The sequence below is a fragment of the Meleagris gallopavo genome, chromosome 7, assembly GCF_905368555.1.
Source record: "Meleagris gallopavo chromosome 7, MGAL_WU_HG_1.1, whole genome shotgun sequence".
Classification (NCBI taxonomy): Eukaryota; Metazoa; Chordata; class Aves; order Galliformes; family Phasianidae; genus Meleagris; species Meleagris gallopavo.
In genome coordinates this window covers 7539179-7553323 of record NC_139410.1, presented here as the reverse complement: position 1 = coordinate 7553323, position 14145 = coordinate 7539179, and the positions used below count along the sequence as shown (strand labels likewise).

The 14145-nt window shown below is 43.6% G+C and overlaps 1 protein-coding gene and 1 pseudogene across 4 annotated transcripts in view; both read left to right on the top strand.

The window, feature by feature from the left end:
• LOC100547885 (UDP-glucuronosyltransferase 1A1-like) overlaps positions 1-13735 on the top strand; it is a 41397-nt gene extending 27662 nt beyond the window's left edge. The window contains exons 1-6 of one of the 4 annotated variants that reach the window (XM_085227954.1): positions 4336-5211; positions 7738-7881; positions 10030-10161; positions 10432-10519; positions 11629-11848; positions 12706-13735. In XM_085227954.1, coding sequence (XP_085084080.1) covers positions 4351-5211; positions 7738-7881; positions 10030-10161; positions 10432-10519; positions 11629-11848; positions 12706-13003 — 1743 coding nt within the window. In that variant the 5' untranslated portion in view covers positions 4336-4350 and the 3' untranslated portion in view covers positions 13004-13735. Of the gene's footprint in view, positions 1-131; positions 999-4335; positions 5212-7737; positions 7882-10029; positions 10162-10431; positions 10520-11628; positions 11849-12705 lie in introns of those variants that run through there. The other 3 variants (XM_085227952.1, XM_031554084.2, XM_085227953.1) reach the window with 3 other exon arrangements.
• Positions 1011-3866, top strand: LOC146543934 (UDP-glucuronosyltransferase 1-2 pseudogene; annotated as a pseudogene).
• Positions 13736-14145: the final 410 nt, after the last annotated feature.

Sequence of the window (14145 nt, the reverse complement as noted above, 5' to 3'; positions counted from 1 at the left end):
AAAATTACCCTAATTTATGCTTACGGACCATTAGGAATTAAACATTTACCTTAGCAAAGATGGAAGAGCAAAGTACAAGTCATTCTTTCTTGCTTTCGGGATCTCTGCATCCACATAAAGTCTTGCGGACATTCTACAGAAGGGAAATGGCCTCTTTGCATCCAGGAGTTCATTTTCTTGCCTCCTGGGCTGTGATTTTCCTACTCCTGAGGACCTTTTCTGAAGGTGGGAAGCTTTTGGTTATCCCTATTGATGGCAGTCACTGGCTCAGCATGCGCCTGGTTGTGGAGCGGCTCAGACATAGAGGACACGAAATCGTGGTCGTTGCTCCAGAGATAAATTTGCGAATAGGTGTGTCGATGCATTATACCATGAAAACATACCCCGTGTCTTACACCAGGGAGTTTGTGGAAGCAGAATTTAAAAAGCTTGGCTATAAGAGTTTCATACCTCAACCTTTCTTGGAAAAATTCTCAAAAATAGCAAATATTACAACAATGTTTTTTGATTCATGCAAAAGGCTTCTTTCCAACAAAGAGCTGATGAAATATCTTGAAGAAAGCATGTTTGATGGTGTCTTTATGGATCCTTTTTTTCCCTGTGGACAGATAGTGGCTGAACATCTCTCCGTACCTTCTGTGTACCTCGTACGGGGACTGCCGTGCAGCCTGGACTTCCATGCTACCCTCTGCCCAAATCCTCCCTCCTACATTCCCAGGTTCTTCACGCACTACACGGATCGCATGGGGTTCTTCCAGCGCCTCGGCAATCTCCTAGTTAGCCTGAGCAGTACCTTAACCTGTAGATTTCTTTATTCACCATATGATCATTTGATCAAAGAATTCCTTCAAGAGGAGGCAACATTGCTTGAACTTTTAAGCCGTGCATCTATTTGGCTAATGAAGTACGACTTTGTGTTTGAGTATCCCAGGCCAGTAATGCCTAACATGGTCTTCATCGGAGGCATAACCTGCACTCGGGAAAAACTGTTATCAAAGGTTAGTTACCTTTTTATTTTCCCCCTTAGTTTCCTATGGTTGCACTGTTTGCTTCCACCATTTTCCTAGGCAATGACCATGTGATATCAGAAAGGGGGCATGCTCTAGAACATGCTGCCCAGGGTAACATGTTCTAGAAGATACACAGTCCCTGCAGTTCTTGAAGGCCAGTTTGAATAGGGCTCTGGAAAATCCGATCTGGAGAGTGGAAACCCTGCCTGTGCCAAGGGGTTGGAACTGGGTGGGCTTTAAAATCCCTTCCAACACAACCATTCAATAATTTCATATTACTGATAGACTACAGTAACACCTTCAATCAGATGAGGGGAGAGGAGGGAAAGGTAAATCCTCTCTCTCTGCTGTGCTGCACTGGTGGATGATGATGTGTCCTGAAGATGAACCTGGAATGGTGCTTCAGTCATCATCAGCCTCCTCATTCCAGACAGCTTCTTGAACATCTCTTTCACATCCAGTGTTGGTCCGTAGGTCTTCTAGAGGTGAATGTTCAGAGGGAGAGGCCATGCCCAGAGGAAAGCGAGCAGCCACTGGTAGGTGCAGTGGTGATGTGGGCATGACAGATCTCCTGTGGACGCAAAAGTTTCATCCTGAGAGAGGCTATTAGAAGCACAGAGCCACACACAGCCACTCCTGCCTCCTTCCAGGGTCACACACCTCTCTTCCTCTAAAAGGAACAGATGGGGCGTAGCTGGTGGGTTCAATAGGACCATCTACCCATGGACTTGGTTGAACTCTAGTGCTTGTTATCCAGCCTTTTATCAAACCAATGATTAAACATTTACCACACAGCAGTTACGTTATTGAACGATCACAATCTATGGCATAGAGCAGATAGCTTAAAGAGCACAGGGCTGTTGCTATTGCTTCAGAGGTGCCCGGAGTTCTCTTCCTGTGCCGCACTCCAACATTTCTGCAGGAATGGCCCTGGTACTTCCTTCTCATCCACAAGTCTCAGTGTTGCTGTTTCTGCTGCTGTCCGTGTTCAGCTTGGCTGCAGGTGGGAAGCTGCTGGTGGCGTTTGTGGATGAGAGTCCCTGGTTCAGCATGCTGGAAATGTTTGAAATTCTGAAGCAGAAAGGACATGAAATAGTCATCGTTGCATCTGAAGGCAGTTTAAACATCAGCCATCAGAGAATTTTCTTCTGAAAACCTACCGAATATCTTTCACAGAGGAAGGGATGGTTGACAGTTTGCAGTCATTTCTAAAGGATATATTTGAAGAAGGGTAATTTCTGGAAAAATTTTTTAGAGAACGTGAAAATGTGAAAAAAGTTTTTGAGACAGGCTTCATATCCTGTAAACAGTTACTGTACAACAAAGAACTCATCAGATATCTTGAGGAGAGTAACTTTGATGCTCTCTTGACAGATCCTGCATTCCCTTGTGGAGCAATACTGGCCGAGCATCTTTCCATCCCTTCTGTGTATTTCATGAGGTTAATACCATGTGGCTTCGATATTGAGGCCACCCAGTGTCCCAGTCCCCCTTCATATGTCCCCAGGCTATTTACAGACAATACAGATCACATGAACTTCCTCCAGCGTGTGAAGAATGTTATCTTTGACACCTCCAATCTTTTTCTTTGTTACTTTATTTTGAAACCATATGAAAAACTGGCTTCTGAGTTCCTTCAGCGAGATGTGATCACACTAGATCTCTTAGGCAAGGCTTCCGTATGGCTTCTGAGGTTTGACTTTGTGCTAGAATATCCAGCACCATTGATGCCCAGCATGATTGTAGTTGGAGGAGTAAACTGTGCTCATAAGCAGCTACCTCAGGTGGGTTGTGCTCTGTTTTTAATACTTGTCTTATACAGTTCTATGCTTCTGTTTTTTCCTGTGTAGGCAGCTCCATCTTTCATTTACAAAGTATGCTCAAATGAGTGTCAGCAAGTTGTTTCTTACTTACTTTTCTTTCGTTTTTAAGACATCATTCTCCCAGTTGGTTGAGGATAGGCAAGTGTGTGTGGTGAGTGTAGGGAAGTTTCCCATCTATGTATGCCACTGGAGTGGTGCTCCATTTGAAAGCTTCAACCTTCATTAGGAAGGAAATCTATGTGAAGGAAATTTATCCAGGAAGTGAACATTGGATTTGTAGCAGACTACTTTTCATTATGTGTTATTGAACTACCTTTTGTATGGAGTCGAGTAACTTTGCTGGTCTCATAAGTACCTCACAGTGAGTGAAGGAAGGTTGGTAGAAAATCTGAGGGGCTGTGAAACAATCAGATACAATCATTTAACTTGGCAAATTAACACTGTTGGGAGTAGTGTCTGTTATTTATTGAGATATTTCCATCAGGCTTCTGTCCTGGGGCACATTTCCTGCCTTACCACTGCTTTCTTTGTCAGTGAAATTGTCTGCAATACACAAGGTTATTTCCCAAGACAGGACGAACAGGAGTGTCAGAGGTGATGAACACTCAAGCTAAGAAGCAGCGTCTGTATTTACAGGCAGACATCAGAGAATCTTTCCTTGGTGATGTGCATGTTATATATGAGATCCCATAAGTGTTGTGAGGCTGAAGAAGGTTTGGTGGCATGATTGATCCTAGTGAATTATACAAGAGTTGTCAAAGTGTTTTCCTCCCTGGATTTCTTGCCGAGCCGCTACCATCTGAATAGAAATTCCTTGCTCTTCTACTGAAGGTCTGTGGCGGGACTTTGCACCCGCTATAGGGAGGAATTGCCAAGTTCTGTCGAAAGTAGGACAAAGTGCTCTATTACCTGAATTCTTTACTAGGATACTGGCCATTTCAGCAACATGTTGCCCAGGGAACCTGAGGATGCCTCAACCATGGAGTTACTGAAGACCATTTTTTATAGAGCTCTGGTAAACGTGATCCAGTGAGTGGATCCCCTGCCTGGGTACTGGGTGAGATTTACAGTCCCTTCCAACACAACTATTCAGTAATTCTACCATTTTGTGGGTGTATGATGGTGTATGATGATCCAAGCAGATGTGGGCAAAAGAGTACAAAGCTAACCCCTCTCTCTCTGCTTTGAGACTGTTCTGAGGCACAGAGCCACACACAGCCACTCCTGCCTCCTTCCAGGGTCACACACCTCTCTTCCTCTAAAAGGAACAGATGGGGCATAGCCTGTGGGTGCAATAGCACCATCCATATATGGACTTGGCTGAACTCTAGTGCTGGCTATCCAGCCTTTTATCAAACCAATGATTAAACATTTACCACACAGCAGTTACGTTATTGAAGGATCACAATCTATGGCATAGAGCAGATAGCTTAAAGAGCACAGGGCTGCTGAAGGCTATTGCTTCAGAGGTGCTCGGAGTTCTCTTCCTGTGCAGCTCTCCCCACATTTCTGCAGGAATGGCCCTGGTATTTCCTTCTCATCCACAAGTCTCAGTGTCGCTGCTTCTGCTGCTGTCCGTGCTCAGTTTGGCTGCAGGTGGGAAACTGCTGGTGGCGTTTGTGGATGGGAGTCCCTGGTTCAGCGCGCTGGAAATGTTAGAAATTCTGAAGCAGAAAGGACATGAAATAGTCGTCGTTGCACCTGAAGCCAATTTAAACATAAAGCCATCAGAGAATTTTCTCCTGAAAACCTACCCAGTCCCTTTCACAGAGGAAGGGATGGTTGATAGTTTGCAGACATTTTTAAAGGATATATTTGAAGAAGGATCATTTCTGGAAAGATTTTTTAGAGAACGTGAAAATATGAAAAAATTAACTGAGTCAACTGCCAAAGAGTGTGAACATTTACTGTACAACAAGGAACTTATCAGATATCTCGAGGAGAGTAACTTTGATGCTCTATTTACGGACCCTGTAATATCATGTGGAGTGATACTGGCCGAGCATCTTTCCATCCCTTCTGTGTATTTCATGAGGTTAATACCATGTGGATTAGATTTTGAGGCCACTCAATGTCCCAGTCCCCCTTCTTATATCCCCAGGGCATTTACAGACAATACAGATCACATGAACTTCCTCCAGCGTGTGAAGAATGTTATCTTTGACACCTCCAATCTTCTTCTTTGTGACTTTATTTTGAAACCATATGAAAAACTGGCTTCTGAGTTCCTTCAGCGAGATGTGACCATGTTAGATCTCTTTCGTAAGGCTTCCATATGGCTTCTGAGGTATGACTTTGTGTTAGATTATCCAAGACCATTGATGCCCAACATGATTGTAGTTGGAGGAGCAAACTGTGCTCACAAGCAGTTACCTCAGGTGGGTCATGCTCTGTTTTTAATTCTTCTTCTTCTTCGCTTCTGTTTTTTCTGTGTAGGCAGCTCCATCTTTCCATTTGCAAAATATGCTCAAATGAGTGTTAGCAAGTTGTTTTTGACTGGCTTTCTTTTCCTTTTTAAGACATCATTCTCCAGTTGGCTAAGTACAGGCAATTGACTGTGGCAAGTGTAGGGTAGTGTCCATCTTGAAAGCTTCAACTTCTTTAGAAAGCAATCATATCTGAGGTAAATTTATCTGTGAACACTGGATTTTTAATAGACTACTTTTCATTAGGTCTTCTTCATATAGGAATTGTATGCAGTAGAGTAACTTTGTTACTCTCATAAGGATCTCATAGAAAGTGATAGAAAGGTAGTTGAGAATCTGAGAGACTGTCAAAAGCCTCACAGTCAGATGTAATCATTCAACTTGGCAACTATCGGGTGAAGTGTCTATTATTTATTGAGAAACACAGACAAGGCTTCTGTCCTGGGGCACCATTGCTGCCTTACCACTGTTCTCTTTGTCAGTGAGATTGTCTGCTAAACATGAGGGTATTTCCCAAGCCAGAATTCTACAGGGCTATTATTTGTCAAGTACACTTAATCTAGGAAGCAGCACCTGTGTTTAAATAACAGGCAGACCACAGTCAAACATTCCTTGGTAATGACCATGTGATATCTGAGATGCTGTCAATGTTGTGAGCCTGAAGAAGGTATGGTGGCATGGTGGATCCTGGTGAATTGCATGATTGCTGCGAAAGCATTTTTCTTTTTCTATGTTTTTCACCTTGAATTTCTTCCAGGGCAGTTCTCAGTTGAAGAGAAATTCTTTGCTCTTCTACTGAAGGTCTGAGGTGCAGCTTTATACCCACTATCCAAAAGCACTGCCAGATACTGTGGAACGTAGGACAAGGTGCTCAATTACCTGACTTCTCTACTCAGACTGTGGCCAGGCACTGCAATGTGCTGCCCAGAGAACATGTGGTTGCCCCATCCCTGGAGTTGTTGAAGGCCGTTTATTTATAGATCTCTGGGAAAAATGATCCATTGAATGGCTACCCTGCCTGTGGCAGGGAGTTTGGAACTGGGTGAGATTTACAGTCCCTTCCAACGCAACCATTCTGTGATTCTACCATTTGTGGGTGTATGATGGGACTTGCAAGCAGATGTGGGCAAAAGAGGACAAAGCTAACCCGTCTCTCTCTGCTTTGAGACTGTTCTGAGGCACTGGAAGTACCGCACTGTGTGGGTGATGCGTCCTGCAAACAAACCTGGGATTGTGCTTCAGTCTTCATCAGCCTCTTCATTCCAGACAGCATCTTGAACAGTTCTTTCACATCAGGTGCTGGTCCATATGCCCTCTAGAGATGAATGTTCAGAGGGAGAGGCCATGCCCAGAGGAAAGCGAGCAGCCACTGGTAGGTGCAGTGGTGATGTGAGCATGAAAGATCTCTTGTAGATACAAAAGCTTCATCCTGAGGGAGGCTATTAGAAGCACAGAACCACACACAGCCACTCCTGCCTCCTTCCAGGGTCACACACCACTCTTCCTCTAAAAGGAACAGATGGGGCGTAGCCTGTAGATGCAATGGCACCATCCATATACGGACTTGGCTGAACTCTAGTGCTGGCTATCCAGCCTTTTATCAAACCAATGATTAAACATTTACCACACAGCAGTTACGTTATTGAACGATCAAAATCTATGGCGTAGAGCAGATAGCTTAAAGAGCACAGGGCTGTTGCTATTGCTTCAGAGGTGCCCGGAGTTCTCTTCCTGTGCAGCTCTCCCCACATTTCTACAGGAATGGCCCTGGTCCTTCCTTCTCATCCACAAGTCTCAGTGTCGCTGCTTCTGCTGTTGTCCGTGCTCAGTTTGGCTGCAGGTGGGAAACTGCTGGTGGTGTTTGTAGATGGGAGCCCTTGGTTCAGTGTGCTGGAAATGTTAGAAATTCTGAAGCAGAAAGGACATGAAATAGTCGTCGTTGCACCTGAAGTCAATTTAAACATAAAGCCATCAGAGAATTTTCTCCTGAAAAGCTACCCAGTCCCTTTCACAGAGGAAGAGATGGATGGCAATTTCCACACATTTTTTAAGGATGCACTTGAAAAAGGATCGTTTCTGGAAAGATTTCATAGACTGCAAGAAAAAGTAAAAAGACTCTTTGAGTTAAGTTTCATATCCTGTGAAGAGTTACTGTACAACAAAGAACTCATCAGATATCTTGAGGAGAGTAACTTCGATGCTCTCTTTACGGATCCCGTGTTTCCTTGTGGAGCGATACTGGCCGAGCATCTTTCCATCCCTTCTGTGTATTTCATGAGGGGAATGCCATGTGGATTAGATTTTGAGGCCACCCAGTGTCCCAATCCCCCTTCTTACATCCCTAGGACATTTACAGACAATACAGATCACATGAACTTCCTCCAGCGTGTGAAGAACATCATCTTTGACACCTCCAATCTTTTTCTCTGCAATTTTTTTTTCCAACCATATGAAAAACTGGCTTCTGAGTTCCTTCAGCGAGATGTGACTGTGTTAGCTCTCTTACGCAAGGCTTCCATTTGGCTCACGAGGTATGACTTTGTGTTAGATTATCCAAGACCATTGATGCCCAACATAATTGTAGTTGGAGGAATAAACTGTGCTCACAAGCAGCTCTCTCAGGTGGGTCATACTCAGTTTTTCCTACTTGTTCTGATAGATTTCTGTGGTCATAAAAACATAATTTTGTATATCTGATAGATATTTTATTCCTATTTAGTATGAGCTAGGCAACTTTTTGTGAAAAAATGCTTTGCTACTCTTTCACTGAAAGGAACAGATAGTGGGTACAATAGCACCATCCACACACAGATTTGGCTGAACTCTAGTGCTGATTATCCAGCCTTTTATTTAACCAGTGATTAATCATTTACCATGCATCTTTTAGTTATCTTCCCCCACCCACTTTCATATGCCTGCACTGCTTGCTTGTACCATTAGATGGTGCTCCTATCAATAGGAAAGAATAACAGACAAAATGAATGTGGAAGTAGCTAAGAAAAGCACTTTGCACTTCTTCATCCCTTGTGCGATGAGGAGGAAATTGCTTTCTGGAAGTCCTCCAAGATTACCAGACAAGTGTGCGTGAAAAGCTGTGCTTTCCGTTTTATTTCTAAGTACCTTCCAGATGCCTCTTTCAAGTTATTTCATTTTTTAATATCTGTCTACAAGACTTCTGCAGACCAAGTAATGCTCATTCCCTTCCCTGGAGCAGATAAGCAGTTCTGCAGGAATTTTGGAGACTGTAGCAGACATGAATTAAAACTCTGCTTCTCTGGTGTAGCAGCAAGAGGTCTGCTTATTTTAAATAAAATTCTTTGTCCCAGACCTGGTCTGGAAGTGTATTTTGTTTGGACAATGCTGAATTTCATAAATGTGGGTTATCCAAATCCATAAAACCTATCATAGCTTTTCTTATTTTTGAGCAAATGTCCACTGCATGGCCCGTTTCTCAAAGCAGGACTGCCAGAAGATTTGTAAAGGTTGTGACATAAAGTTGGACTTTGGCAACTTTGGACAAGAATATTTGAAGAATATTTGAAGAAGATTAAAAAAACCAAGTGATTGATCCCATGGAAAACAAAAGGGATAAATATGCCCTGAAACAGCTGCATCTGTTCTACTGCAATAGGAAGTAAGGAAGGGAAGTCAGCCTATGGCCATAGAAATGCATGCCCAAAACACCCAAAACCTGAGGAGGACTTTGCAGTTCCCAGATGTCCATGAGTACATACACAACGGAGCTCCGAGTTGTCCATTAGCTATCTGCAATGACCTAGTGAAGAATTTGTCTTCAGAGACATCTTTTGTGACGGGGCCAAATCCGAATCACATTTCACCTTGTTTGCCTGCAGGAGAGATTCAAGTCTGCTGTTCAGATGCCACCTATCAGCAAGCCTTCAGAAAGGTCCTTCCATTTTGATTCAGTCTGAAGTAAAGGGCTGTGGGTTACGGCATTCTGGTCAGCCACCAAAATACACAACAGAGCAAAAACCAAGGGAGTCAGTCTCTGTTATCCACTCAGGCCCTTAAGATTACATTTCCATGCCAGACTTCATTCATTTTATTCCATTCTGATGTTCATAGCAACTCCCCCCAACTTTGTCTCTCCTTCCTTGGCTTTACCAAGTATTTTTTTATGGCACTGAGTTTTCACTTCAGCCTTTGGCTGTTTGTTTTTAGATAAGAATCCTTTTGTGCTTTCATTCCAGTGGCAGATCTTCTAGTTTTTCTTTTATCAAAAATCAAAGAAGCAAAACAGAGGAAGTTGGCAGCTGATGAGTATTACCATAGTAAAGATGGACAAAACATTTCAGATACTAGAAGTCAAAGCTATCTTCTTAGAGAGCACTTCAAAATCTTAAGTCTCTCTTGCAGCTGCATGGTCTGAGAAGAAGAACATCGACTCTAAATCAAGCTCATCTGAAATTCCATAAGCATAAGAACAAAACAAAGAGTATTCACTTAAGGATTGGTTGGCAGGAAAATCATGGTGATTAACTGACCTACTTAATGGGTACATTATCTTTCTTATTGCACAGGAACTGGTATCTCTGAGCTGCATAAGTGTTTTAAAGTCTTTTCCCCCCCCCCCATATCCATCCCAAAGCTTGGTTCGGACTCCATTTCTGCAAACATTCACACCCCTGCATACCTTCATTCAACCACCTCCACCCTTTTTTTTCCTCCAAACCTCAGTGGAAACGTGACAGAAGTTACCGCCTGTGACATAATAGGGATTTTGACTGAGGATGTGCTTTGTGTTGGCAGGAATTCGAAGCCATTGTAAATGCTTCTGGAGAACATGGTATTGTTGTCTTCTCACTGGGCTCCATGGTCTCCGAGATCCCCATGAAGAAAGCCATGGAAATTGCAGATGCCTTGGGATCAGTCCCTCAAACGGTACAGTATCCCTATCCTCCTTCCAGCACAGCAATTCAACGCTGTATTCAGATATAGTACATTATCTTTGGCTTCCAGATTGCTCAGCCCTCCCTTCTTTCTCCTGCTCCCCAAGTGTCAGAGAGAACATCATCCCTGTTGTTCTGCACTGCTGTTGGCAAAAGAGGTTTTGCGCATCAGAGATGCTGTTAGCTGTGCTTTCTGAACCAGCAGAGGAGCAGCAAAAGCGTGGTTGTTGAGAACTGACACTGTGTTTATTTCCCTCCAAAGGTTTTGTGGCGATACACAGGAGAGGTGCCCCCCAACCTGCCAAAGAATGTGAAGCTTGTCAAGTGGCTGCCACAGAATGACCTCCTAGGTAGGTCTGAGATGCCTGGGGATTATGCTATCTTATTACTTTCAATTCCATTACATAGTTTCAAGGCCCCATTACCATCATCTCTGCTGAATGTATGTATCACTGCAGGTCACAGGTCTTCATTACAACCCTTGCTATCTGAAAGAGAGTTTGCCCTTTAGAAACTTCTCTAACTACAATTTCGAGATCACCTTACTGTTTGGAAAGATGTTGCAACTCTCAATTATGGTATTGTAAAGTATGGGAGGTTTTGTCTCTGATTATCCAGTCTCAACACTCAACTATGCTTTTCTGTCCTGTTGTTGTCTGCTGGACTGAAGAGGGAGTTTAAGTTTCTCAAGCAAGCACTTCCAGACAGCTTCTCACACTTTTAAAGGGGTCATATTGTGTGTGCTATTGCCAGGAGTGCATTTTTTGGTGTAATGCAATGGGAAGAACAGCAATAATAGCAGAGTGGGACAATCCTAGGCTGCAGCAAATGAGAGCAAACTCAAATGCAACAGCCATGGATACAGAAACAAAAGGAAGAAAAACTGCTCACCTTTGGGAGACCTCCAGTAGGCAGGGATCTCCAACAAGATCCCCTTTCTTCCACTTCCAGCCTTTAAATGAAGTCTGGGAAGGGGTGGATCCTGGCTCTATCCTTTCCAGTCACTCAGGTACATTTTTCGCACCTGAGCGCACCTGGGTTGGCCTTGCCTTCCACCAGGTGTTCAATCACTGCTTTAAGCTGTGACTTAGCATTTCTGCTATACTTGGTGTGACAATATGGCTCTGCTGTGGGAGACTTGCAAATGGAAGATGTAGTAAAAGAGAAAGCAACGACTTTGCTTTTTAAATTTGGTTTCACTGGGTTGTGATTTTATCCTGACACCTGAGAAGCTGTGGAGGATCATAGGGGCTTTTCAGAGATTACCCAACCAAGATGGAGCTCTACAATCCATAGTTTCATAATGTCCCATTCTCTGCTATATTAAGTTTGCCCATAAGTAACAATGCTTATGACAGTCCAAAGTTCTTGATGTATGCCTATTAGTGGCATGTTTTTTTAATATATTTTTCCCAGGTGTGAGTTACCATGACATAACAGATCTCTCTTTCTTCCACAGCTCACCCTAAGACTCGTGCCTTTATTACCCATGGAGGCTCACACGGTGTTTATGAGGGCATATGCAATGCAGTGCCAATGGTGATAATGCCTTTATTTGGAGACCAGATGGACAATGCGAAACGAGTGGAGTCACGGGGAGCAGGATTGACACTGAATATACTAGAAATGACTTCGAAAGACATATCCGATGCCCTGAAAGCAGTTATTAATGATAAAAAGTCAGTAATTAATATACACTCTTTTTCTTTCTACTGTTGCATAAGACCAGCACTCTGACTTCCAGTTTAACACAATACTAATCTGTTCTTATATCCCTTCTTACATCAACTCCATTGCTGAGAAGGCATCGCTTGCCCTGGATTAATCTTGTCCCACCCCTGTACCAGCACCATCCTTCTCGCAGTCTGAGATTGCAATCATTAGGTGATGAGAACAGCCTGATCTGAGAGGATGCAGGTGTCAGAGTAGACGGAGTACAAGTGTAATGGAAGAAATAAAACTGACAAAAGATATCAGGAGATTTTGCTGACAGCTGAAACTAAGCTTTTCTACTTCTTTTTCTGTTACCTTTTCTCCATTGTTTAGCATTGAAAACAGCACTTTTCAGGGCTCATAACTTTACTATTTTACTTCTCTCATGGTGGAGGTGGCAGGAAAAATGTGGAGGAGCCCCTAGCGGGCTCTCAGATAACTGACATTGCATCCTTCCAAAGGAAGTTTTTGAGTTCTTAGATTTAGGGTAGTATGGTTAGGTTGTGGTTGGACTTGATGATCTTTAAGATCTTTTCCAACCTAAGCAATTCTATGATTCCGTGGTATTAGGAAACATTGCTTCTCAGGAGGAGTGGTGATGCAGTGGCACAGCTGCCCACAGAGGTGATGGGGTCACCATCCCTGTGGGTGTTAAAGAACTGGAAATGTGGCACTGAGGGAAATGCTCAGCAGGCATGGTGGGCATGGGTTAGTGATATTTGTGGCCTTCTCCAGCCTTAATGATTCTATGATCCTTTTTTCTCTGGGGAGTGAGTCTCAGCAATGCAAGTCACTGAACACACCCAATGCCTTGTCTTGGCAGGTACAAAGAGAACATCCAGCGTCTCTCAGAACTTCACCTTGACAGGCCCATCCACCCTCTGGACCTGGCTGTGCACTGGGTAGAGTTTGTCATGAGACACAAAGGGGCCCCACATCTGCGCCCTGCTGCCCATGACCTGAACTGGATCCAGTATCACTCCCTGGACGTCTTTGCCTTCCTCCTGGCTGTGGTGCTCCTCATCCTCTTCATTTCTGTGAAGTGCTGCATGTTCTGCTGCCGCAGGTGCTGCTTTAAGAAGGGGAGAAAAAGCAAGTCAGGGAAATCAAAGACCCACTAGCAGATGAAAACACTGATGGGAGGCAAGATCTCTGTTCCAGACCTCAAGGATCAGAAAACATCTTAAATTTCACTAAAATAATTACTAGCTTTCAATCAAGAAATAATTTAATTCCTTTAGACTAACACCAAGTGTTGTTTCATTGATATTTTTTGTCTTTAATTAAGAATTAGTTGTTAAAATAATTTGTACAGTAGTGCTTCAGTCACTTGGGAAGATATCAGTGTGAAGTCCAAGGTGCCTGGCTTCCACTTCTTGATGTACAGAGGACTCGTGGTCACATTTTTTTTTAACCTCTTTATGTAATGGAGAAATATGGGATTTCATATGACTTTGCTCTGAGGGCTCTGTGAGGACCATTTGCTCTATCGTGTAAGATTGTCAGGTTCATCAAGCACTTTGAAATCTTTGCACAGCTATTGTTATAGAAGAGGTAAATGTTATAATCTGACATTGTATGTCACATAAGCCAAGCTAGCTGCACATTTTATGTAGTCTTTGTGTGTGTTTACAATACCCTGAGCTCGATCCAGACTTCAGCATGGAAGTGGTTGTAAAGCCACTGGTGTCTCACCAAGTTCCCCATCGGGCAGAGTTCCGTTTCTGGAGCTCACCAGTTGGGCAGTGTGATCTTTGGAAGCAGTTTTTAAAAACTATCTGATTTATTCTCTGTAAATGACGTTAAGGTAAAAACCCCACCCCAGTCCTTCAAATAAATCCCCAGTACAGTAATGGCTCTTGTGTTTTCTGACTTGAGGGAGGTGGGGACACTCATCACACATGGAGAGAGCTGGAGGAAGGAATGATTCAGTGCAACAGTGTATTCAGTGAAAGGCGCTGGAGTCATGCTGGGGATAGCCTCCCAGTTTGGGGACAGCCTGCCTTCTTGGGTCCAAAGGATGCTGGGTTTGGCTGCCCTCTCTCACAGAATCACACAGAATCACAGAACTGTAGGGGTTGGAAGGGACCTCTAGAGATCATCGAGACCAACCCCCCTGCCAAAGCAGGTTCCCTACACCAGGTCCCACAGATAGGCGTCCAGGCGAGACTTGAATATCTCCAGAGAAGGAGACTCCACAACCTCCCTGGGCAGCCTGTTCCAGTGCTCCGTCACCTCACCGTGAAGAAGTTCTTACGCACAT